This window comes from Hirundo rustica, chromosome 1, assembly GCF_015227805.2.
Source record: "Hirundo rustica isolate bHirRus1 chromosome 1, bHirRus1.pri.v3, whole genome shotgun sequence".
Lineage (NCBI taxonomy): Eukaryota > Metazoa > Chordata > Aves > Passeriformes > Hirundinidae > Hirundo > Hirundo rustica.
In genome coordinates, this window is record NC_053450.1 from 72,900,173 (window position 1) to 72,924,707 (window position 24,535).

Sequence of the window (24,535 nt, forward strand, 5' to 3'; positions counted from 1 at the left end):
TTGTTACAGTTGTACTTGTTATTTACTTTCAAGACAAGAAAATATAGGTTTAGTTAACCCTTTTTTGATGTAATTTATACCAAATATGCTCTGACTGCTCTGAAGACTGGCAGAATTTGCCTTTGTGCTCCTCTTCTGAAAACAAAATAGGAGGGGAAACAAACTCCAGTAGGAAAAGGGGCTCAGCCAATATTCCCGTGGCTGTTATAACAGTGCATTAATATCAGAATCAGTAACATCAGTACTTATAAACTTCCACACAGCAATTACACTGTCTGCTCAACAGGCCTTTTAAAGCTATTTTAATACCACAGACACATAAAGGATATCTCAACACACTTCAATTAACTCAAACATCTGCTACTTCAGTCCCATGATATTAGTAAGTCTGGTGCACATTCTGCATAGAAGTCCATGCTCCTACAGCTAATGCTGCCATCAATCCACATGCTAGCCCGATTAATGCACCTCCAGTAGGCTACACATACTCATAGCCACTAGAGCACTTCCAGCAAGGTCTACATTGAGGGTAGCAGAGCAACACCCATCCCAAATCCACCCACTCATTCATCTATCAATGATTCAAAATAAAGAGTTTCAAAAATTTATCTACACCACATGAATGTCAGCAAAAGCAACAATAGTCAGCTCTAATAGCACATCGCCCTGTTGCCCCAGAAGCATGCCACAGACACATTTGAGAAGTCCTGTGGGCTTCCTTTCTCTCAAAACCATAAGCCTGTATTACACAAAGGCATCAAATCTGGACAGGACTTTTCCAAAAATAGTAACAGTGATGTCTGTGGAAAGTGTTGAACCATTCCCAAAAGCTTTTCCAAGTTTCATTGCAAATTTACTAAAAAGCTTCTCAGAGCCTGAATTAAATATCTGCAAAATGAGAAAAACCAAAGAGTCTTCTGAGTCCTACTGTTTAGGAAATTGAAGCTGCAGAAGAGAGAGATCCAAATCCATGCTGTGAATCAATAAAGACACGAGTAAATCTTACACTCAAAAGCAGTATGCTAGCTGTTTGACTGTTAATTCTATTTAACTTTCCAGCTCTCACTTGCGTCTTCAAGATTTTCTACTTCATACAGAAAATCCAAAATACTTATTAGGAATATGAAAAACTTCCTCTGAATGAGACAGAGAAGCAGTCAATCTCTTCCATTATTCCAATCCATTATATGTTTTCAGTGGCCCATCTCTTAAGAATGGTTGGAAGGGACTCTGGAGATAATCTAGTCCACCTCACCTGCTAAAGCAGATTCTCCTAAGGCAGGACCACATCCAAGCCAGGTTTTACTATCTCCCTAGAAGATCTCCATCCTGTTTTATCTCAGAATTAAGGGAATTTTTGTGAATGGGATTGACTGATAAGTACAGTCTTCCAATTAAATTATCTTAATTTTATTCTAGTTACATTTTGGGTTGGGGCTGTGGTGACCCAAAAATAGGTTTCAATTCAGACAGATTTAACACTTCAAAAAATTTGAATGTGATATTTGTATGCTGCACTGCGCCCTGCATAAGAGAAGAACATCGGCTTATCAGCTGTACTAAGTCCATTACATGTAAGAAAGTTAGGGTTTTCCTATCAAGGAGAAATTTGAGAATCACTTTATTTAGATGCTCTTTGTTTCATTTTCCCCTTTCCTACTTTTGAGACTGAAGATATTTTTATTTAGCCATACCATTTCACTGTCTGCATCCACCTTGTATCATTTAAGAGGCCAGATACAGGCAGCAGAAAGGCTGTGTTGGGCTGTGTGATCCCAGATGCACAGTACCAACATGCTGCCCTGACTGAAGATTGAGGAATTTGAATGACTTCAGATATTCCCTGGGCCTTATTCAAGTCTTAGCAGACTCCGATCCAGCCAAGAAACTTGAATGGCTACACCCAGGATCCACACAGCTATTTGCAGATCTTCACAGAGATGTGCATCTGGAGAGTGTAAGTCACCTGTTCTATAAAAACGTTGGCTGAAAATTATGCATAACAGCCTGGTAAACAGCACTGGCCTTTCTCCTTCAATCTGTTAATCATACATTTGCATTGCCTCCACCTTGCTCCAGAGCTCAGTGAGTCTTCTCTACCATGGTGATCACGTGGGGTTTTCGCTGAAGTTTCTTTCTTGTTGGCTGGCTTCCAGAGATACTCTAGATTTGTGACCATTTTGTGGCCATTTTAAAAGGGCTGCTTTTCGTGCAGTGTATTTAGTCAGACCAGATGTTCTTCTTGAAGAAATTACTGGTTTTAATCCTCTTTTCTCGTCAGATTTTATCTTTCAGGACTCCATTTTCTGTGCTACACTGACTAAAGCTCTTTCATCTATTTGGCTCTGATTTTCTACACAAACCAGATTCAATATGTGTTTTAGGTTTTTTGGGTTTTGTTTGGGCTTTTTTGTTTTTTTTTTTCCTAGAAGTAACCTCCAGTTTCCCAGCACTTTTTCTTCAACTGTCTGTTTAGAATCAGCAGGGCATATATGCATGGCTGGTTCTCCCAGCAAGGACTTCATGATCCTTTCTGTTATGTTCTGCATTGCCCATATACCTGCTGTTCTGAAAAAGTCTGGCAAATATTACTTATTCTTCACAGATGAAAACAAGTAACACATTTTTACCTACTTCTTCCAGTAAACATTGAACTTTGCCTTTTGGAAACTCCCTAATTCCATCTGCAAGATGTGTTTGTCCTAGCATGATTTCTCAGGCTACAAGATATATTTTCTTTCCCAGTTCACGTGAGTGTTTAGCAGAGAGAAGCCTTTCACACTGTTATCAGTGAGCTCTGTATGTTGTACCAACTCTAAAATGCATTTATAGAGCTTCAGTCTGATTGGCTTCATCCACAGAAATATATTTTAACCTGTGCTCCAACCTGTCCAGCTATTCTTCTTTGCAACTGGCAAGTTCCAGTGAGAATGTAACTACTAGAAACCAGTGTTTCATCATGCTACCTGTTATTTCACCACAGAAGTTTCGGGCAAGTTTGGTGAGGGAAATACAAATATTTCTTCAACACTCACCTGGGAGGTTTACCATTTTTTATTCCCTCATGTTAAAGTCAACTAATTAAAGAGCAGTTGAACAACACCTTCATACTTTTCATATGTAATTTTATAGAAATAAGAATGACTGAACCTTGTTCTTCCTCTACAATTGAAAATGAAAGCAATTCTTCCTTTTGTGAGTCACAGTTGGGCATGTGGCAGAAAAATCAATGAAACTATAAATTTTAGTGGAAAAATATACTCGGTTTACACAGTAAGCCTGCATTTGTAGATTATTTGCACATGATTTTCCACGCACCCGTTTCCAAGTTTCAAATTCATTTCTCAGCCTCCTTTATGGGATAGCTAGAATATAATAATCTAAACACATATTCAAGAGGAAAGACAAAAGCAGATGATTCGTATGTGATTTGTTTCTTTTAAAATAAAGTTTTTGTTGCTCTACCCATCCCTCATGGGCTTTGTCTGTACATGTGCTTTGGATTTCCTCATCCCACCTGAGATCTCTTGGACAGGGATTTCTGTATGCCTTCCTAGTCCCCTGTCCCTGCTTCCTCCACTAGAATATTTCTTTATTTTGCTTGAGCTTAGTTGGAAACTCATTGTGTATCCATGCAGGTCTCCTGACGCCATTGCTCTTTTCAGTATGGACCATTTTATGGCAAAAAAAAAGAAAAAAATATCATCTTACAAAGGATTTTGTCTATATATACATTAGCATGTACAATTCTCCACTCAGCTTTAATTTGCCAATACATCTACAGAGTTTTCTCGAGTACAACCCATTCAGCTTTATTTTCTCATGCTGGATAGCACAATATTCTATAAGTAACACCACTGACAGTTGTATGAGAAAAGATTGTGGAATCATGCCTAGAGCAGTCTTTATAAATATATGATGGCATATTTTTGATCTTCTATGAACACACAGAATTATTTTTTCTTCAGACCTGTCCTGACATATTGTAAAAGCTTCATTAATAAATCCTAGCCTAATTAAAGTAAGAAAAAATGCCACTGTGAAAGGTTTTGTGCGTATTTGATGGTATATAACTTAATTCAGATATTTTTATTGCCCAGGTATTCAGAAGAAAAAAAAAAAAGTATGCATAATTCTACCAAGTAGCAAAAATAACCATGCACCTAGGAGTCAGGGAGTTCCACTGAGAAAGGTTTTATCTCATCAATGGAAAGTAAAACGTGCAAAAATCTTAACATTCATGCAGATGAGCTCCCACTGTTCCACTTCCCTCAAAGTCTCTCCTTTTGCCAGATTTCATAGTTCTTGTAGTAGCAAAGTGGGGGAAAATGACAGATAACCTAAAAGCAGTGCTGTGTAGAATTACTGGGCAGCTACTGCAGTTTCCACTCAATGTGGCTTCAGAACAAATTCATTCTGCCATTCACGTTTAAATGGAATTAACAGAAACCAATGTCACGTACACACACCAGACACTGTATTTAATTTAAAATGCTCAATTCAAAGGCTCAGAAAGTAAAAAAAAATTATAACAGCATAAATCTAATGTTTTCTGAAGTTTTTTTTCCAAAACAGTGGGAAACGTTCCACTTAATCCCTATCCTACCTGTAGAAATATTTACTAATGAATCAAATTATCTCCAAGGTGATTTCAAAATTCTGAAAACCCTTGCCAAATTTAATTTTCACTTAGAAACTAAAGTATTAAGAAACTGAATCACATAGCACATAAAAATGGCCAATGCTACAATGAAGTTTTAATTTAACTAATAATTAACAGAAATTTCTTTTACTTCTGACAGTTACTGGCTTCTCCTAGAAGTGATTTCCATAAGGTTGCTTTATCCTGGGTACACACATAAATATGAAATGCTGAGATTTTTCTAAGGTCTTTAATTTGAGTTTTAATAAACCTAATGAAATCAGACAGTTTAAAACCTAAACCAAAACACAAAGAGTTTTGAGGCTGACTGTTTCTGACTACTGAAATGGTAGCTATACGCTGGGAAAAAGAGCTGTAGGTTTTCATCAAGGAGGTAATTTTCAAAATTGAATCTAGACATAACTGTAGGTATAAATATTAACCTCTAGTAAAACTCCATTTTTATTAATTATTTTCTTTTAACTAATTAGTTTTCATTATTTATATCAATCTGGATTGCTATAAATATTGTAATATATGCCCAGGCCCAAGTACAGATCTTGTAATTTCTCCTTTCCCATAACTTTGTAACGATCTGTTTTTTTCTTTTTGTGTTATGATTATTTGTATGGAAAATCAGTATACCAACCACCATTACACCCCTGATTTAGAGAAGCAAATAAATTTTTCCACGGCACTAGAGCAAATGTATAAAATTCAGCAGTACTAACTGAAGAAGACAGTATTAAAATCAGGGAAGAAAAATTTAAAAAGGAAAAAAAGAAGCATACAGCACATAAAACTATAACTAACTCTGTAATAGATTAGCCCATATTCAATTCAGCCTTGCTTAAAAATGCACAATAGTGGCCACACAGTCTTCAAGTTCACACTGCTTGTAGAGTTTAGAAACCATGACAGAAAGAGCTTGACACACATTTTACATACAACTTACTCACAATGGAAGCCTGCTGCATATGGATGATGTAGAAAAAAAAAAATCTTATTTTCAAATTCAATAGATATGCTTAACAACAAAACAAACCAAACAAACAAACAAACAAAACCCCCCCGCACTCAACATTCCTCCTCAGTGGGATCAGAAAGTTCCAAACTCAGATCAGTGAATCTCGTGTTTGGGTGTAGAGCTATCCCCATCCACCAGAGAGCCTAAACACCTAATCTCAGACTCCTAGTTCCATTCTGACGACAAACACCTAACTGCGATTTGAAGGCAGGCAAATTTTAAGTAAAATACTGACATCATAAACCAAACTTTATTTCTCTTAATTGCTTTATGGGTAAGATTATGTCCTTTAGAGGGCAATTTGTTCCACTGAGCATTTGGGAATTGCTTGTGGTCGGTGGGGGTTTTGCCTGCTTTCAAATAAATAAAAAAAAAGGGCTAAACAAAAAATTTAATACAAAAATCTCATATAGGTGTCTAAACCCAGATATTTCAAAGTACATTTAGCTTTCAATTTTGATAAATTGATTGATTTCCATTGTTTGACATGATTTATTACTCCCAAACTTGACAGCAGTTGAGGTACCATCTGGGATGAGTAATACAATACATGCCAAAACAGAAGAGAACTGAAAACGGGGAAAGGAAAAGGCAGCAGAAAAATAAGGATAAGGCAAAATGAAGGCAAAAAGGTATCTCAAAATATTAGATAAGCTTATCAGAGTAAAACTTTACTCCTCCATTCTCAATTCAGAACAGGACTAGCTTCCTCTGCTATGGCTAAGCAGTGTCTCTCTCAAACGTTTACGAGCAACAATCCACCTCATAAATTGGGTTGAGTAGTGCTGACCAGGCTAGGAATATACTGGAAGCAACCCCCTCTTTGTGCCCCCACATTCCTGCATGGAATCCTCTCCAACTAATGTTCTTGCTTCAAGTTCCTCAAATTCTTCCTTCTACTTAGGCTATAGCAACAAGTGTCCATGTCTCTCAGCCTCAGTATGGCTGTTCTGTTTCCTTAAAAGTTTAAAAATCCAGAGTTTTTCTTAAATGTAGTAGCAAAAAAATAGTCTCCTAGCCTTGAAAATATTTGCACCTCTTCCCTAGGAATGAAGGGAATAGAACTTTTAGCTTTATGGAAACAGACAGTTCTTCCCATAGTTCAGCAGTTGGATGCATCCTTTAAAGTCAAAGGCTCCTTAGAGCTGAGGGTCAAGATGTGTATCTTAAATTTTTCTGCCCTGTAGGGAGGGAACATGAGGGTGCTCCACCACTCTTCTATTACTCAAGGTTTAAATGCTGGCTTTCTTAATTTCACGGGTTGTTTTTAATTTCAGTAATCGGTTGCAGGGGATACCACAGACCAGGAAATGCCTTTATGCCAGGTACTGATCACCGCTACCACACAGGGTTAAGCTGAACTTAGCTCCTCTTTGTAGCATTACCCAAAATCATCTATGCCATACCCCACCTAACCTTGCAGAACTGTTGAAGGGTTCTCTGCAGTACTGCAAAAGAATTTCCCCTGTGGTTGAAAAAATGTGTCTTGAAGCTTGCTCTTTGAATATGCCTGGCATGAAACTGTGGTTGGAACTCTAATTAATTGTTCCAGGCCAGAGCACACACTGAAGTTCCATATCAGGGTCTGTATGCAGAAATAAATAGACATGTTTGCAGACACTCTGTTACAGAGATCATGTCTTCCAGAGCATACTGTATATTCAGTTTCTTTTCTAAATTCCTCAGCACTGCAGTATCCAGTTGCCAAAGAACTGGAACTCTCCATCAGCAACTGCTTGTGGAAAATTCTTCACCTGAGCAAGGCAATGTAAGAATTGAGACAATCTGCTTTGAGTCTCTATATTAGCTTTTCCGCTCTCATTTTCTACAGTTACCTAACATTTGTGAACTTTCTCAGTACAGAGGTGACACTGAAAGAGGCTGATAGGCAAAGAGAGCTTATGTCCCTCCATAAATATCACCCTGTTGTCACTGGATGCTGCTTGAGTCCAGAATTAGCTGAAGTATGCCAGGGTTGTATACAGCCCAGAGATTTGGAAAGCAGCAGCCTGATTTATTTTCAAACAGATTCTGCTTGGTGATTACCCTTGTGTAACTGTAATGATTTATTGTTTTAGTGAAGATATGAACGAGTGTCACCTTCTGAGGAAAAGACATTTCCACAATTACTTTTTGTGCATGCAATGCAGTGTGACTGACCACCATACATAATACCAGGGAAAAGTACCGGGAAGGGTGAAATTATTCTGCTATAAAATCCAAATCAGCTGTTTCAGGAGTATCAGGTGTAAAATGTACACACATAGTTTTTGATATCACTTCTATTAGTTATGAGAAAAAACGCCCTCATATTATACAGTCAGGCTTCCCCTTCCTTAAAAAAACAAAAAACAAAAACCAAAAACAAACAAACAAAAACCCCAACCCAAAAAAATGAAAGAAAAAACAAATAAACAAACAAACAACAAACCCACAAATGTTTAATAACTAAAGAAAACAAAGAAGCTTTGCTCCAGTGTAAGGAAAAAAATTTAGTACCTATTTTGCTTCTTTACTGCAAAACCAGAACAGAAGATTACTGTAAACATACAAGAAATGCAGCCTAATAAGCAGAGGTGGAGGGGGTGGGGGGGGAGAAATAAAAAAAAGCTACGCATCTTGGCTAAATGGACTCATTTGTCTAGGAATATACTTGCACATGTATTTTAGTACTGGCACAAAAAAGATGGCAGATACAGCAAATAAAGGAAGAATTACACCTCTCTCTGGTCTTCTTTTTCTACTCTTTTCTTCCATCTCTGAAAATACTAACACATACAGATAAGCCAAAGCAGCAGCAAACCCCTGCCAATTTGCCAGCACTCTTTTTCTTCAGTTAGATGTTTTTTTTAAATTTACATGACAAATTTTAACTGTACTGAAGAGGAGGAAATTACAAATTCTGAGACTAAAACCTTCCAGTTTTGTAGAAGCCAAGTGTAAATGAATAACAAGCAGAAATGAGCAGAAGAGTAACACATCCAGTTGGCTGCCTCGCAAGCCCTCTATATAGTTTTTTAGTGGGGGTCTGCATATGACCTTAAAACATCACACACAGGAAAAAACCCTTAAACAATTAGCTGATATGTGTAACCACACCTCTGCAGATGAATAATTCCACACATGGAAAGAAAACTCAGAATGCAGAGTGAATCAGTACTTGGCCAAATACGACCTAAATGGTTTTAGAACAGTAGCCATCGTCTGACTAATATATAGGTGAAGCTAAGAGCACCAGCTGCTTCAATAACAAAATTTTATTTAGCAGAAATGAAGCACTGTCTGCTGGTAACTGATTTTTGCGCAAAATATGTTGGAAAGGGAGCATCAGGATTTGTGTGATTTAACATGTTTTATCTAGGTTTAGGATGTAACATGCTTTATCTAGCTTTCAGTTCCATGTAAAAGAGGTCATTTGGGTAAAGACTAGATATGTGAAATTATGCACTGCTAGCTGAATGCATCCCTTTCTGGCTTTGATAAAGTTTTACCTTTGGTCAGAAACTACTGTTACACAAGCAGAAAACAAGATAATGGGATCACAGAAAAAGAACTGGAATACACTAGCCATCAACCCCATCTATACCTGCTACAAAGGACTAGCTCTGGCTTCACAAATACTTTTAAATCTCCTTTAATTATTTGTGCATTTATTGTATAATCAAATCCAACAATCTGCCACCAGAAAGGTATCAACAAGAGAAAGAGGTACTTGACAGCGGTGGCATTGTGATATGTAGATAAGGCCCTTCGCCCTTTCTTAACTTTTTTCTTTTTTAAACTCTGCTCTCAGCACCAATTTGGACAAAAGGTCCAAATACCTCTGCACATTTTGCTCATTCCTAGCACCAAAACAGACATTTGCATCAGCTCTATTATTTTTTGGTCACTGTGATTTGGTCACCTCAGTCCTCTTTGGAAAAGTTTTATAAGCACAAGTTGCTCCCTTTACTTCCAACCTTTTGAGGAACTTGGAACAGCATCGAAAGTAACACTAACTTATGCAGTCTGCTTATCTATTGTGTGTCCTAGACACAAATGTGAAGGGCCTAAGAAGAAACAGTATTTTGGTGGCTGATGATAACTTCACATAAAAAAGGGAGAAAAGTATCTGTAAAAGTGAGGAACGCTCTCTATTCCCCTCACCCTTAAATAGATACCAGGAACAGGATCTCAAGAGAGATTTTTTCATTTGTTTTGTCTGCTTTTCCCCTGCTTAGACATTCAAATAGAACGTTAAATCTCAGTCTTCTTGGCATTTCAATATTGCCATCAGTTAAGGATGTCCTCAGTTAAGGACATCCTTACCTGAGGTCCCTTATGCCTTCAAGTGTGATATCAGAAAAAATATTTCTTGCATTTCCTTTTCAGCACAATTGCTTCATCCCAAAATAAAATGATGATTCATCAGGTTTCCTTCATGTATTTCACAAATCAGGCAGCTGTTACACAAATAGTGACTGTAAGTAACATACAATACAGAAAATAAATGGATCAAAATACAATGAATGAAGGTTTTAGAAAAATAATTAGAGTACCTTACATCCTTTTAAGAATTATATTTATTTACTGACTCAAAAAACTTGAGGTTAGATTTTAAAGCCTCATTGCCTTTAGGTCTGATTTTTTTTATTATAACTACAAGTGTTTAACGTTGCATAAATTAAAGATTTGATCCTACATAACTACTTACAACTTTTCATTTTGTTCATAGCAAAGGGAACTCGAGAGCACTGACCCAAAAATTAACTGTAAGGAGAGTTTGAGTGATTTGTGCCTGATTTTTTATAGACTCGGCCAAGTACCAACTTAACCAAAGATAAACTGAGGTTATGAAGGCTTCTCACAAAAGATAAGTAAGACTTGTTTATAACAATAGCAAACAATCGTTATTTTCAAAATGGAATTACAATCCTGGTGAGGATTCATTTAAAAAAATTAAAAATTAAATGTTGTTAAGAATTATACTCTGTATTAAAATTCAGGTAAGGCTTAAAAAACCATTTCAGGTTACATATACAAATTTAAAAAAAAAAAAAAAAATCATGGAATCAAATTCCCTCTTTTTTTCACATAGGTACACACAAAATATATACTCAAAGAATAGTGCAATTTACTTAACTCATTATTTAATCTACCATCTAGCCATTAATGTCTCATAGCAAAATGAACTATCCTATGTAAGGTGTTTTTCAGACACTCTTGACACATGCAAACAATAAAAAAAATTCTCTTAGTAAAATTAATTCTCCAAAGTAGCTCCTTTTCCAGAAAATTCATAGTTCCAATCTAGCCTTAAATTCCTTGAATGCCTTGTTAATAGATGTGCATGTATAAACACATATACGCAAACACATCTATAAACCAAAATCATCAAGATTCCAGAATTTAAAATTGAATAACACATAAAAACAAAACTATGATCTTCTTAGTGTGCATAAAAAAATTAATTTTAATCTTGCAGTAAAAATGGGCAAAAATTGCCTTTAAAAATGGACTCTGAGGTATGTGTTGTTCTAACTGAAAGATGTGCAGCTTCTGAATGAGAATAAAACCTGTGGAGAACTATGTAAATACAGAAGCACGTGGAACAGGCTCATATTCAACCTTCCAGGCAACCCAAACAGCAAACAGACTTCATAGATGGGACATTTACATGAGAGAGGAAAACTCAAGCAGTGCCCTGTAAATGCCTTAACAACCTGAGTTTATAAAGAAGTTCACCTTATAGAAGAAAAAAAGATGCACATTTTCTCTGAGGTTTATCTAAAGATTATGCAGGGTGGTTTATCGTTTATGGCAACTGTAGCATAAAGACTTTTATAAGCCAGCATGTATTAGCTTTTCACTCTTTACAGACACATCAGAAAATCTGTCATGTAGGTAGTCACAAATGTATGTTTGAATTTTGAAGTTCTCATTTCAAAACAATTAAAAAAAAAAAAAAAAAGGTGAGAACAGATACCTGTGACAGTCATCCACCACATAATATCTAAGGCCCACTATTAATGCTGACCTTTCCCAGATGTCATGGGGTTTAAAACACAGTTTTGAACATAAATTTACTCATTTAAAAACTACTGTTTAGATTTCTGCTTTTATATTTTAAGAAATACAGAAGAATTTTCACAAAATCTAGCTTTCATCTCGGCCAATGTTTTTATGGATCATTCTACTGTTACTTGAGGCGAATAATAACAAAGCAAAGCTCACAAAACAAATCTATGCAGAGTCAGGCCTTCTCTGCCTATGAGCCTACTATTGCTGCAGACACAGTGATAAAATATTTGCCCTTCTACACACCCAATGAGTGCTTCTTCCCTAATCCATAATCATTATGCATGCATTGTTCCAACAGGCAGCTTTGAACAATTTGACTCTTCGGCTTCTCCGTCAAGAGCTTAAAAGGCTTTCACTTGCTCTATTCTTCTTTATTCTGCTACACAAAGAAAACTGCTGAGACACATCAAACACTGGTTTGCTAAAGATATTATCATATGAAACTTGCTTATTCAAACAACATGCTCTTCCTATAAAGTAGAGAGCACAGAACCATGACATGTGGGATGACAACTCTGATGTGCCCACAATGGGTGACGATGTCTCAGTGCACAGCCCCAGCTCATGTTTAAACGCACATCCTGTCTGATGCACTCTGGAAGCACTCTAACCCCACTTTTACAAGGGATTAACTTCCACTTAACTGGTGGAAACAGGACCCTTTTAATACATGTTCTGCATTTCTTTTGTGATAACTTGAATTTCAAACGAATGTCTGGTTTTGATTTTTTTTTTGTTTTGTTTTTTTGTTTTTTTGTTTTTTGTTTTTTGTTTTTTGTTTTGTGGTGGTGGTTGTGGTGGTGGTGGATTTTTGTTTGTTTGTTTGTTTGTTTGGGGGGGATTTTTTTTTTTTTTTTTCCCCAAGGAGGATTATCTTGTGTTTACAAACTATTTTCCAGGCATAAACTTGTACAAGACAGAATATACACATATTTTGGACCAAAGAAATTAGTGAAAAAGTTTGCAAACAAGAAGTCATTATTTAATCTATTCTTTTTTCAAAAGCTTTCCTATTACAAAATAATATCTGGTAATCTTGAAAAGTCTGATAATACTCCAAAAGAACACTTTGTTTATAAAATGTCTATCTTTGCAAAAATACAGAGAAATTTGCAAACAAAATATTTTCAAATATGCTTTTGCTATAAATATGAGATTATTACTGTTGCAGTTTATTACATGTAACATGAAGCCCTATTGTCTTCCCAGGGGCAGTGTGCACAAATTAATATATTCCAACAGACAGTGAGGCATGACAGATGAGGAAATGAACTTAAGACAAAAATAACTGAAGTGCGTCAATGGCCAAAATTAAGTTTGAGGCATTCCCTTTGTTTTCCAGAGGGAAAAGTACAATAAGAAAGAGTCAGCTGAAGAATCAGTTATTGAAAAAAAAAAAAAAAAAAAAAAAAATCAAAGAATCAGTGCAAAGGAAATAAAGTTATAAAAGTCTAATTGAAAACTGTGGATAAGTAGGATGAAAATTTTTCCAATTTGCTTCCATGTTGGAAGTATTTGCTGTGCAAGAGAAAAAGTCAGTAATTTTTCTCCTGATTCCCACACACAATAGGAAAACTAGAGCTTGAGCAATTTCCTAAGATAATTAAACAACAGGTATATAGATTGTCTTGTTTCTAGCCTTTTCTGTCTTGTCATTGAGCTATACTGAAAGCTTCTCATAGCTAGCACTTCATTGTGTGCCTTTTCTTCCAGATGTGAAAACACGGTTAATAGCTTGTGAAACATCTGCATGCTTTTACAAAAGCTGGCTCATGAAAAAACATAACAAAACAAAACAAAGAAAAAAAAAGCATCATAAGTAGAAGAATTAAATTATATTTTTTATATCATTACTATGACAAAAACTGTGTGAAGAAAAAGAAATGTTAAAAGAAATTTTCTTCTGTCCGTACATGACATGTCGAAGTGCTCAGTCCCTTGCCAAACAAACACTAATTAGCACATAGAGTACCAACGAGTTAAACCACAGCAATCCTTATTTCTTCCCAGAAATTCTATCAGTCTGTTCTGCAAGGATTTCATACAGCTTTTGCTTTACTTCCAGTTTACAAGACAAGACCTGAATGTATTTTTTAGTTAGTTTGGACATCCTAAACAATTCATCCTACAAATTAAAACAAAGGCAACAGTCACCTCACAGTTGATTCGGAACTGCCAAAACTGGCATATCCGAAGAAACATGCCTTTGGATAATGGCTGTCCTCTGGCAGTCTAACAGAACTACATGTGAAGAGGAGGGAAAGAGGAGGAAGAGAAGATCTGGGAAGGAAAAATATGAAGGAGTCATAATGGTAGGCTTAAAAAAAAGGGGAAAACAATGAATACTAGGTGTAGGGATAGTAAAGATATTCTGGTGAAAGAAAAGAGAAAAAAAAAGAAAAGAACACTTTTGATTTAGAAACAAATTCTCTAAATATTTGTTGAAGAATGTTATAAGATATAGAGGCAAACCAGTGGTGCTAAAACATTGAAGACAAAATAAGAAACTTTACCAAAAGTCAACTTGAGAAGACTGTTTAAATGCATAAGAATGAAACCCAGTAGCCTATTATAACATCAACAGTATTATTTCTGTGCTCAGATTGTATTTTTTTTTTCTGATTGGAGTGAGAAGGGGTCTGGTTGAATCAGACAGCACAATTACAAACCTCTGTAAGCTACAGATTTCTCCCTCATTATTGAATTCAGCCTACTGATACAGGTCCTAATAGAGGAAAGACTTCAATCTATGAATGAGCAGCATAAACCACAATGGTACCATCAGAGACCTCTGAGTGAAGCATCTCAACTAGAATCTTTAGGACTTAAATTATTTGTTGGGATATTAAATATGGCACAGAAGATGAAAGCAGACAACCCAAATTTTGTATATTAAAAGTGCTTGGTGTGCCACAACTTTAAACACTAGTAACAAAATTGAATATTTAGTAATACTGAAATTTTGATTATATATAAACTAACATGAGATCTTGTTTCTAGTAGTCTAGGATGGCAAATAAAATCTGAAAGCCTTATTAAAGCAGACACAAGTTGTTTTACAAATCACAAGGACAGTCTTACCAGAAAGCATTTTACTTTTCTGTATTCAGCTGTATAGTATTACTTCATGAATTAGTAGGGACAGTACTTAATCTAAAGGTAGTTGATTTTAAATTGTATTAATGAAGACTATCAAAATTTTATTGACTCTAACAAAATCACAGCAGACTAAGGCAGCATCAGATCTGTATGGCCTGGGACAAAGGTTAATCTGGAATTAAAAGGGATAATATGACTTATATAATAAGGGGCCAGAAAAAGGACAAAAACATGCATGTTCATATGTAGGCTATGAAGCTTATGAATATCTTGATTATTTGCTTTAAAACATCTGGTTACCCACATCTTGCAGAGGAACTAAGGAAACAGAAATAAAACATACCTGTATTAGAGAGAGATCTTCAAGCTTCAATCTGAAGAGGTAGTTTCTGGGGTTAAAAAAATAGCAGATAAAAATGAATTGTTACTAATGTTTCAGTAAGAAAACCAAATTTTACCACTGTTAAAATAAAAATGTGATTAATGACTATATAGGCAAAAAAAATTTAGAAGTGATAGGTATTCAAGACTTCAAACTCCTTCAGAGGCTGTCTTAATATACAGCCCTTTGGGATAAGGACTAAGCTAATTTCTAAAACAGATCTTCAGTCTGAAGGACTGGCTGAATAAGAATAAAGTAGATATATGTACATCTGATTCATCGCTCCAGTTTTCCTTTAGAATGGATGGGAAGGAATACTCAGTGCTTTAGCAGATTCGTGTCACCAGTGCTGGATGCATACATTAGAATACGTGGACAGGCAGATTAAAGCTCTCCATTTCTCCCCACAAAGATGGGAACCTCATGCAATTAGCTCAGCCATATATGTAAAGTTTGAAGCACAGGATCTCAGCATGATGATGAATCTGTACAAGCCCCAGAGCTGTCACAATTCTGAGCAAAGACTTGCCCTGTGTGGTCAAATTTCTTTGAAACCTAAGATTTTTTTCCCATAGACAGCAGGAGCAACACACAAACCAACTAAGCACAGTTTTCAAAAGTCTGTGCATTTATTGCAAGAATATTTCTCACTCTGCCTTTTCTCTACAGCAGCATCCCTGGACCTACAGACCTTGGGAGAAGTCCAGACGAACTAGAAGCAAGATATATTCCTCCTCCAACATTGCTTTCTTTTTTTTTTCTTAGTTCTTATCACACCTATTTATCGTCATTATTCATTTTTTCTACTGCATTTTCACAGAAATAATACCTCTCAGTCCTCTTCTGCCTATTTTTTTACCTTATTTAAAACAATTCTGATTTTCCAATGTTACTACAGAGTGATTATGTTTTAGAAATGAAAATAAAAAGGATTTCTAAATAAAAATATAAATTACTTCAATATTAATTTATTCATACCAAATATGTAATGCCAATTTATAAGATTTTTTTAAATTCACTTAAAGTAACAAAAAAACCCAGATGATAAAGAGATAAGTAAATTTATACTTGAACTTTAAATATTTGCAATATTCATGAATTATCTGCTGTATCGCATCCATATAACTTATAGGTGTGTAATCAAAATTTAAATTAGGCCAAAATTTTTGAGATAATAATTCTAATTCATTCCTGAGGTATGAGGTATTTTTAATGGGCACAGATGGTCAGAACCAGTAGTTCACATCTCTATTATTTTCTTAAAATGAGACAGCAGGGATGGGGAGAGGAACAAAACCAAATTGTGCCTAACTCAGAAACACAGTGGCCATCACCATGGCCATCATGGCTATCTTTATTTATGGACTCTCAGAAACAGTTATGAGTTTATTTATGTATTTATTTATTGACTCTGGTACATATATGGTCTATTTAGATTGTGGCTGTACAGGAACCATGTCACAAGTCTTTCCTAGGAGCGTTGCTAAAGGGAGTTATTCAAAATGCAGGAGGCAGGTTATGAAGGGCAAGAATTCATGTGAAAGTAAAATAAAGGCAGAATATTTATTATCAGACAGGTAAATCACCACAAAGACATAGCTAAAATACTTGGGTTTGAGTCACAAAGAGTCCCGAAGTGGATAAATGAAAACAGTACTTCGCAGAACAATGTGTGCACAAAGCTTCACCAAATTACATGACAGAGGACTTGAAAGACTTTCACCAGAACACCAGGAAGCATTATAGCCTTTCTAACACTTGTACACTCCCTCTGTAAGGACAAAAAAAATACCTTCACTTCTACAGAATATCTTGCCCAGAAGTGTTCAGCAGGGAGCACAAATACTTGGTCTCCTCCTCGTCTCGGTGCATTTAAACTTCCATCACACATCACTGTAGTGCTTTCACTCTGCTATCAAAGAAGCTGACTCCACTGCTGCTGCAAAACAACTTCTGGGTTGTTTCTTCCAGAGAAACTGGACTGCATCCTCAGCAGGTATTAACGGCTTTCTTAACTGAGTGGTATCAGACTCACAGGAATGGCACATAAATGCCCCATCTCACTATACAAATAAATGCAGTCTCTGTTGCAGAATGTGTGAGCAGACAGCAGTCTCACACGTTTATTTTCTGGGTCACTAGTTAACACAGATTTCAATTGCTATAAGTAGTTCATCTTCAGATATCTGCTGAAAATTTATGCCTGATGAGGCCTTTTTAGAACAGATTATCAAATTAATAATGTCTTTTTATCATTGTACTTTTTGACATCATTACAGCCTATTAAAAAGTAAGCTATTGTTCCAAACTGTAAAGATTCTAAACTAATAAATGCACAAACACAGTGCAAACTGGAAGAAAAACAAACACTCAACATTCTTCTTGTCTTTTTCTTCCTAGAAAATGAGATTTTTACCCTATTCAGTAGAGCACAACACTCCTACACATTATTATATTCAGTGTGAAATTAGAAAAATTGATCCTATAAGTGTTAGGGAGACTAAAATGTCTATATTCATGTGAATGACCAAGAGGCAAGGCTAATTAGTGTACATTTTTCAATTTCCTGTGGCTACCAATAAGCAATTAAATTTTTTTTTTTAGCTTTATAAAGCCAGCAGAAAGAAAATTGAACAAGAAAAGCAATGTGCAAGAGACAGTAAAAAACACCTTAGCAACATAAACTGGGCAAATGGACAGCACAGATTGACTGTGACTACGTAAATAATCCTGGGCTAAGTGTCAAACTAGCACTCAGAGAGCAATCTGAGCTATTCCTACCTCGATGTGCCCACTTCAGTAAAACTTGTAGGACTACATTTAGCTTTACAAATCCAACAGTTTAACGTTCTAAAGCATGCATCACCAGCATGTGAGAACTCGTTCAGAAAGCACATATATGAGAAAAATGTCTAAAAGAAAATTAAAGATATGAGCATGAGAGGGAAAAAAAAAAAAAAAAAAAAAAAAAAAGCCACATGGGAAATATAGTATTACTAAGTCTGGTAGTCCAAAGAAAAAGTCATTTCCAATTTTCATGACATGTGCAGAGCCATGATGCTCCTCACAAGACAGGTGACAACGTTTTTTCAAAGTGTTATTGAGATTGTGCCCTGGACTGCCATTTTTCAGCTTCTGTTCAGCTTTGTTCCAGTGCATGTATGCTTTGAAGGCAACAAAGACTGAGAAAGAAAAATGAAAATACATTTCTGAAGCTCAGATGTGACCTCTTAGCTCACAGCCTTGACTCTTTTCCAAATACGGTGGCAATAAGCAAGACGAATACAACTTTGCACGCTGGAACTAAACTGATTTGACACTGGCGGTAATTGGCAAATTTGTTTCCATTTGGTGCTTAATGAATGAGGAAAGCAAATATGTTACATAAATCTGCAAACAGAAGGACACTTAATGAGAAGAAAACACAACACTGAGATAAAGCAGCATCCTTCCCTCCTTCAGAGATCCAGCAGGCAGTAAGCATTTTGCTTTACATTCACGGCACTGAACAACTCTTCTAGCTCAGCTGTTGTAATTAAAAGCTGTTAGTCAAGAGCCTGCTCAAACCCAAGGGTAAACACTCAACTGGTATCAGCGGGAACTGAATGAAAGCACACAAAAAGCGTGCTCCAGTCACCTCCTTTACAACATGTTTCAATCTAATGCAGTGAATGCGTTCAGCGTGACTACAGCTAAAAGTGTAAAACTAATCTTCTGTATGTTCCTGAACAAGTCCAAGCCAAAAAAACAATTGAAAATGCATAAGGATTCAAAAGTATATCATGTTAGTAATGGTTGATAAATCCAGCATTTTACCCTTTTCTTTGTGAAACTGCAAGCTACAAAAGCTGAATGGAACAACAATAAATATGCTTGCATTAGACCCAGACATGAATTAGAAGAACATTAAGGTGGCACACACAGTTCAGGAAAACAAGGATTCAGGATTAAGTCTTTTTCAAAAAGACGGCAAAATATATGTCATAATCTCATAGAAAATCTTCATAACCCATCCTAAGCCTCCATATGCATTTGCAATTGAAGGCCTGAATCAACAAATAGGGGTTGCAGCAAACTCAGACACTCAAGGTATGACCAGACATGCTGCTAAATCTCCTGGAAATAAACTAAGAAAAGATTCTTTCCTGACTGCTTCTTTCAAGAAACTAATTCACATGAAAGAAAAAAAAAAAAAAAAAAAGAAAAAAAAAAATTCACTGGGAGAAAAAAATAGTAAGACTGAAAATGTAAAGTATAAACTCTGCAGGAGTCAACCATTAAGCAAAATTTCACAATTCCAGGATTAAGATGGTAAACTTCTGGTTGAAAGGCAATTCTAGTTTTGCAGTATAGTAAAGCCAGCAAGTGAAAAGAAAACTAAAAAAAAAAAAAAAAGTTAAGGGCAAAACCAGATAATCCATATAAATAAAACTATTATGTACAAAAATTATTTGGTTAAATCAAGAATCTATAGGAAAAATATCTCAAAAAGCCAAGAATGATACATTGGAAATTAAAGAAACCTAATCCAAGTGTTCTAGTTGAGCCATTTATGAAAATGGCCAAATTACAATAACAAAAAGTAGAATGGCCAAAAGTTAATATATTATCTTCATTTTGCATGAAATGGAAGCCACAGCAAATGGGGATAATGAAATGAGAGTCTTACTGATTAATACTAAAGATGTGAAAACAGCTTATGCACAGAGATACATATTTTCTGACTAGCAGGTCATATTGATCCTTCTTAAAAATTATGGAGAAGTGATTTTTTTTTTTTTTTTGTTCTTATTGCTCTTTTTAAATAATTTCTAAAATTACAGGTTTTCTTGAGGAATGAAGACTAACCACATTGTAGTAACATTCAAAGTGGCAAAGGGAAGACTCACATAATCATAAGCTGTCCAGTGAGACAATGAGCTTGTCAAACAGAGTAAGAAAAACACTATGGGAGTAAATTGTGATAGAATCCAAATAAAAATTGAATTAATTCACTCAGGGGTCCTGTGAAATCTGATTTCCTTCTCTGATGCTTTGTCCTCTGGATTAGTAAATATTACTTTGCTTCCCTGTGGCTCCTCATACAGCCCCAGCAATGCTGGAGATCCTAGAACACAGCACTCCTGCAAAGATGTTCAACAACAGCCAGATGTCACTTTCACATATTTCTTGCCATGGGCTTCTCCAGAAAAAGCAGAAAAGTACCAGAGGCCCCTGCAGCTCTGGAGGTCACCCTCCTCCTGAAGTCATGCCACGTCATCTCAAACTTCCATTAACATCTTCCTCTGTTGGCCTTGGCTTCTCACACACAGCACTCAAGTTGCCCCCAGCTGTCAATGGCCTCACAATATTTGACACCTGTCTGCCTCTGATGCATACAGGTCAAGGATGTTTCTGAATATGATGTTTTAGTCCAGATGAGTTTGTGAGGTTATTAAGCTATTTACTTAGTAAGTTGTTGTTGGATACAAGTTTATCCTGCAATATCAGCTCAACCAAAATGTTAATCCTGTAGTTCATAACTGTGGTTAACCAGATCTTTAATATTTTTTATTGCCACCACACATATGTCAAAGTACACGCCCTCAGTTTTTGTATTTTGGCAGATACTACATATACTGTACAGTATTCACTCATATTAAGAGTCATGCAAATTCTATGTGGCCTTGTTACCATTTTATTGTTCAATATATTAATCTTCTGCTTCTTTTCAAGATTAATTTGAAATTAAACATCGCTGTTACATCTCCTCAAAACAAAACAAAACAAACAAACAAAAAAAAAAAAACCAAACCAACAATAGAAAAATAGAAATGGGCTTAAAAACAGAAATTTTAGACAGTTCAAACTTTTTGTGCTCTCATACTACAGTAATCAACTTGGGCACATAAAGTTTGCTTGAGCTGTTGGAGGTGGGGTTCAAGAAAGGTCAGGGGGAGAAGGTAAAAAAAGTATCCAAAGTTTGGATTTTTTAATTTTTTTTTTTAAGAAAATAAACTGCAATGACAGTGACAAAAGTTCCATTTACTCCTAATAAAGGGGTCCTTCCTCTTTTGTTCTTACTCTGAGTCAACTTCAGGGCTCTCGTGATGATGCACCATGTCAGCTACTCTAATTAAAATGCCAAGACATTAAATCCGCTAAAGAAAAGGAAGGACTTTTGTGGAGTTACTGAACTGACTAGTGTCACTCTGCAGCCAGACTATTACCAGCATTGGTGCAAAGAAGGAGAAAACTGCAGAGTGGAACCACGCAGGAGCAGGAGAGGTATGAAGCTTTAAAAAATATTCAGGAACCTGTTAGCAAGGTAGGAAAGACAAGCAGTAGGGGGAAAAAGACCTCCTTTTTTCTGCAGCAGTAAAACGATAATTTCTCACAGATTTAGCATTAAACCATACATTAGATTAGATTAGATTAGATTAGATTAGATTAGATTAGATTAGATTAGCCCAGTTCAATCAGTGGAAGGACAGACATTGATTGCCCTGAGCCAAGTGTTAAATGAGCAGTGATACCCAGATGGATGTTCAAAGAACAGAGCACCAATTCCCTCTGCCTGTGTATTCTCCCTGCATGTGTAGCCCTCAGAGCACCTTATTAACAAGAAGCTCTCAGATTCTCCTGCTGGGAACAGACAACAGCAAGAAGCAAACCTGTGTAGTTATTTATTCCTTTATTAGAGATCCTTAAGCCGCTGTTAATGAATCCTTTAATTTGCCTTTCTGTTATTATGGAAAGTAGTGGTTAATGGTTCAAATTAACGTCCCAAACACACATCTAATTAAGTGAGGAGCCATACTGTTGCAGTCCTTCATCAGTAAGATAAGGAGTGACTGAGGCAATAAGCCACCTCAAAGCAAGTTATAATCCTAAAAAGCAAGTTTAATTAACTAGCAGGAGAACATTTGGGAGAAAGCCACCACTATTAGGATACTCTATGTAAAATAAAAATAAAAAAGTAAGGTATGTCTAAATATATATTAGACAATTTAAAAGAAAGTTGAATAGTTTTAAGACTTATTTCTGATATTAACTGTATCATTTAAAAGTATATCTGAGCTAGATAACTTGAACTAGGAAAAAAAAAAAAAAAAAAAAAAAAAAAGGGCCCACCTCTACGTTTTAGGAATGAACTCATGAACTCAATCCAGGCTGCCACCAGTTCAAAAATTCAACAGGAGGAATGGGAAAAGAGGATAACTTAATTTTCCCTTTAAAAATAGACATAATTCTTCTTACATGGTTTGAATAAAACCACTAAGGGAAAAAAAAATCATAAAAACCCTACCAAAAATAAAAAATTTGCCCTAAACTAATGGGTTTCAGACACGCTTTTTTCCAACTCTTGTTTAGCCAAAATGGATGAAACACTTTTAGCAATTTTTGATTTACAAAACTAGAGCTGCTATGTGTTACATACATTGCCAGGAGATGAGGAGGAAAAAAAAGGCAATGCACAATTTGCCTGGGCAATTCACAGACCTTGTTGTATCCTTCCCCTAATCTGATCTTCTCCCCTTTCAACTGACCTTTCCAAAGAAGCATATGGCAAAGCATTTTCACACAGCAAAGAAGAAAAGGTTGTTCTTGGAGAAATCCATGACTCTTTATGCCTACTCATATTTCAAAATACAAAAATCACTATAATATTTTATTACATGCTAAATCAGTCCACCAAGTAGCACACAGTAATATTTTGTCTGAATATTTTATTAGAATTTATCAGAATAAGGTAAACAAACAGTCTCTCATTTCCTTGAGCTTACTGAGGAGCTAATGCCCTGAGAGTAATCCTTTGCTGGTGCCACTTAATTGTAAAAGTAAATTCTGCCCAGCCATATGGGTTGGCTTTTTTCTAAGAAAACAAATGAATTCCCAAGAAGGTTTCAGATTGCAATAAAACTCATTTATTTTTATCTGGCAAGTCACATACAATATTAAGAACAATGCCTGGGGCAAATTTTAAAGATGTAGTTTCATGGGAGCATGGATTGCATGATTAATGTGAAGGCACACACTAGTCTTGGAGTGGTACCATTCACAGACTGTTGCTGACCGTGTAAGGAAACTGAAACAAGGCTACAAGACTTCAGCTTAATCAAGTCAATACCTATAGGAGAACTGGTTTTGCAGAACAAAAAAAAAAAAAAAAAAAAAAAAAAAAAAAAAAAAAAATTCAAGCAGTTATAACCTTCTCACAAGGAGTGGAAGACAACCTGTGGAAGCTTAGGGGCAGGGATAGGGGACAGATACAATTGTGAACCATCTATTTTTGCACAGCAACAGAATGCCCACAGACATCAGAAGACTACTTTTATTTTCCAAATTGGACAAGCAAGACTAATCCTAGCAATAGAGGACAAATTCCCAGTTATTGCCTGCCATGGCAAATACTATGGAATAAAGTCCCTTGCATATTTTTAGAGACCTCCATATCAAAATTATTTCTGTTCTTATTTTGTTTGCCTCACCAAGATGTGACAAAACTCATTGTTTCTTGACTAAATTACTCATGGCCAACTTATACTATCTGGTTTTCTGTCAACACTGCTGTTCCATTTATGTCAGTGTCAACACTGCTACATCCTTTTCTAGATGTACCTGCTGATGGATTTATGGGCAGGTGCTGTGAACATGCTCAGCCCTTGTTATCGTGCACTACAACTCCAACCCTCTTCTCATCTGCCTTTTAGCAGTCCTTCCTTACATTTCATTGTAACTAATTTCATTAAACCTTGTTCAAGAATATACAAACAGAATAGTACACATTAGCGCGATTTAAAGTCTCCAAAGGACCTTGTGCAAAGAGATCAAAATTTCTCTGTTACTCTGGGAGACACCTTTTAGGGTATCATAGGATCATATCTGTCTTTCCACATAGCTGCATGACATTAGCAACTCCTAACAGGAATGCAGTCTGGTTCCCAGCTGGGATCTTTGCTGCCATTCTCGGTAAGACAAATCATAAATATTTTTAGAGGCTGTAGAACTTCATAAATAAAAATGAGTCACCTGCCATGAATATCAATAATGGAAAGGGGGTTTAAAAATTTCCAATAGTATCAAACATTCACAATAGTATTTTGTTTGATTTCTAAGATGGGGAATGTTGGGAAATCTTCATTAAACCCGTTAAGATGGGAAAAGTCAATTATGAACATAAGATGAGCCGGAACACAGCTGTGAAAAACCATTCCTCTAGCTTAGAATACCACCAGCCCAGTAAAGCAGAATGCTGAAGGTGCAAAGATGGGGTGGGCTGACCCTGGTTGAAGACCATGTCCTCATCAAAACTCTCCTCTTACTCTCCTCCTCAACTGGGCAG

The 24,535-nt window shown here is 36.0% G+C and overlaps 1 protein-coding gene across 8 annotated transcripts in view; it reads right to left on the reverse strand.

Annotated features, from left to right (window-relative positions):
- Positions 1-24,535, reverse strand: part of SEMA5A (semaphorin 5A) — a 317,116-nt gene that overhangs the window by 170,115 nt on the left and 122,466 nt on the right. For all 8 annotated transcript variants that reach the window (XM_040072786.2, XM_040072776.2, XM_040072727.2 and 5 more), the window contains one exon: positions 15,172-15,217. In XM_040072786.2, coding sequence (XP_039928720.1) covers positions 15,172-15,217 — 46 coding nt within the window. The remainder of the gene's footprint in view (positions 1-15,171; positions 15,218-24,535) is intronic.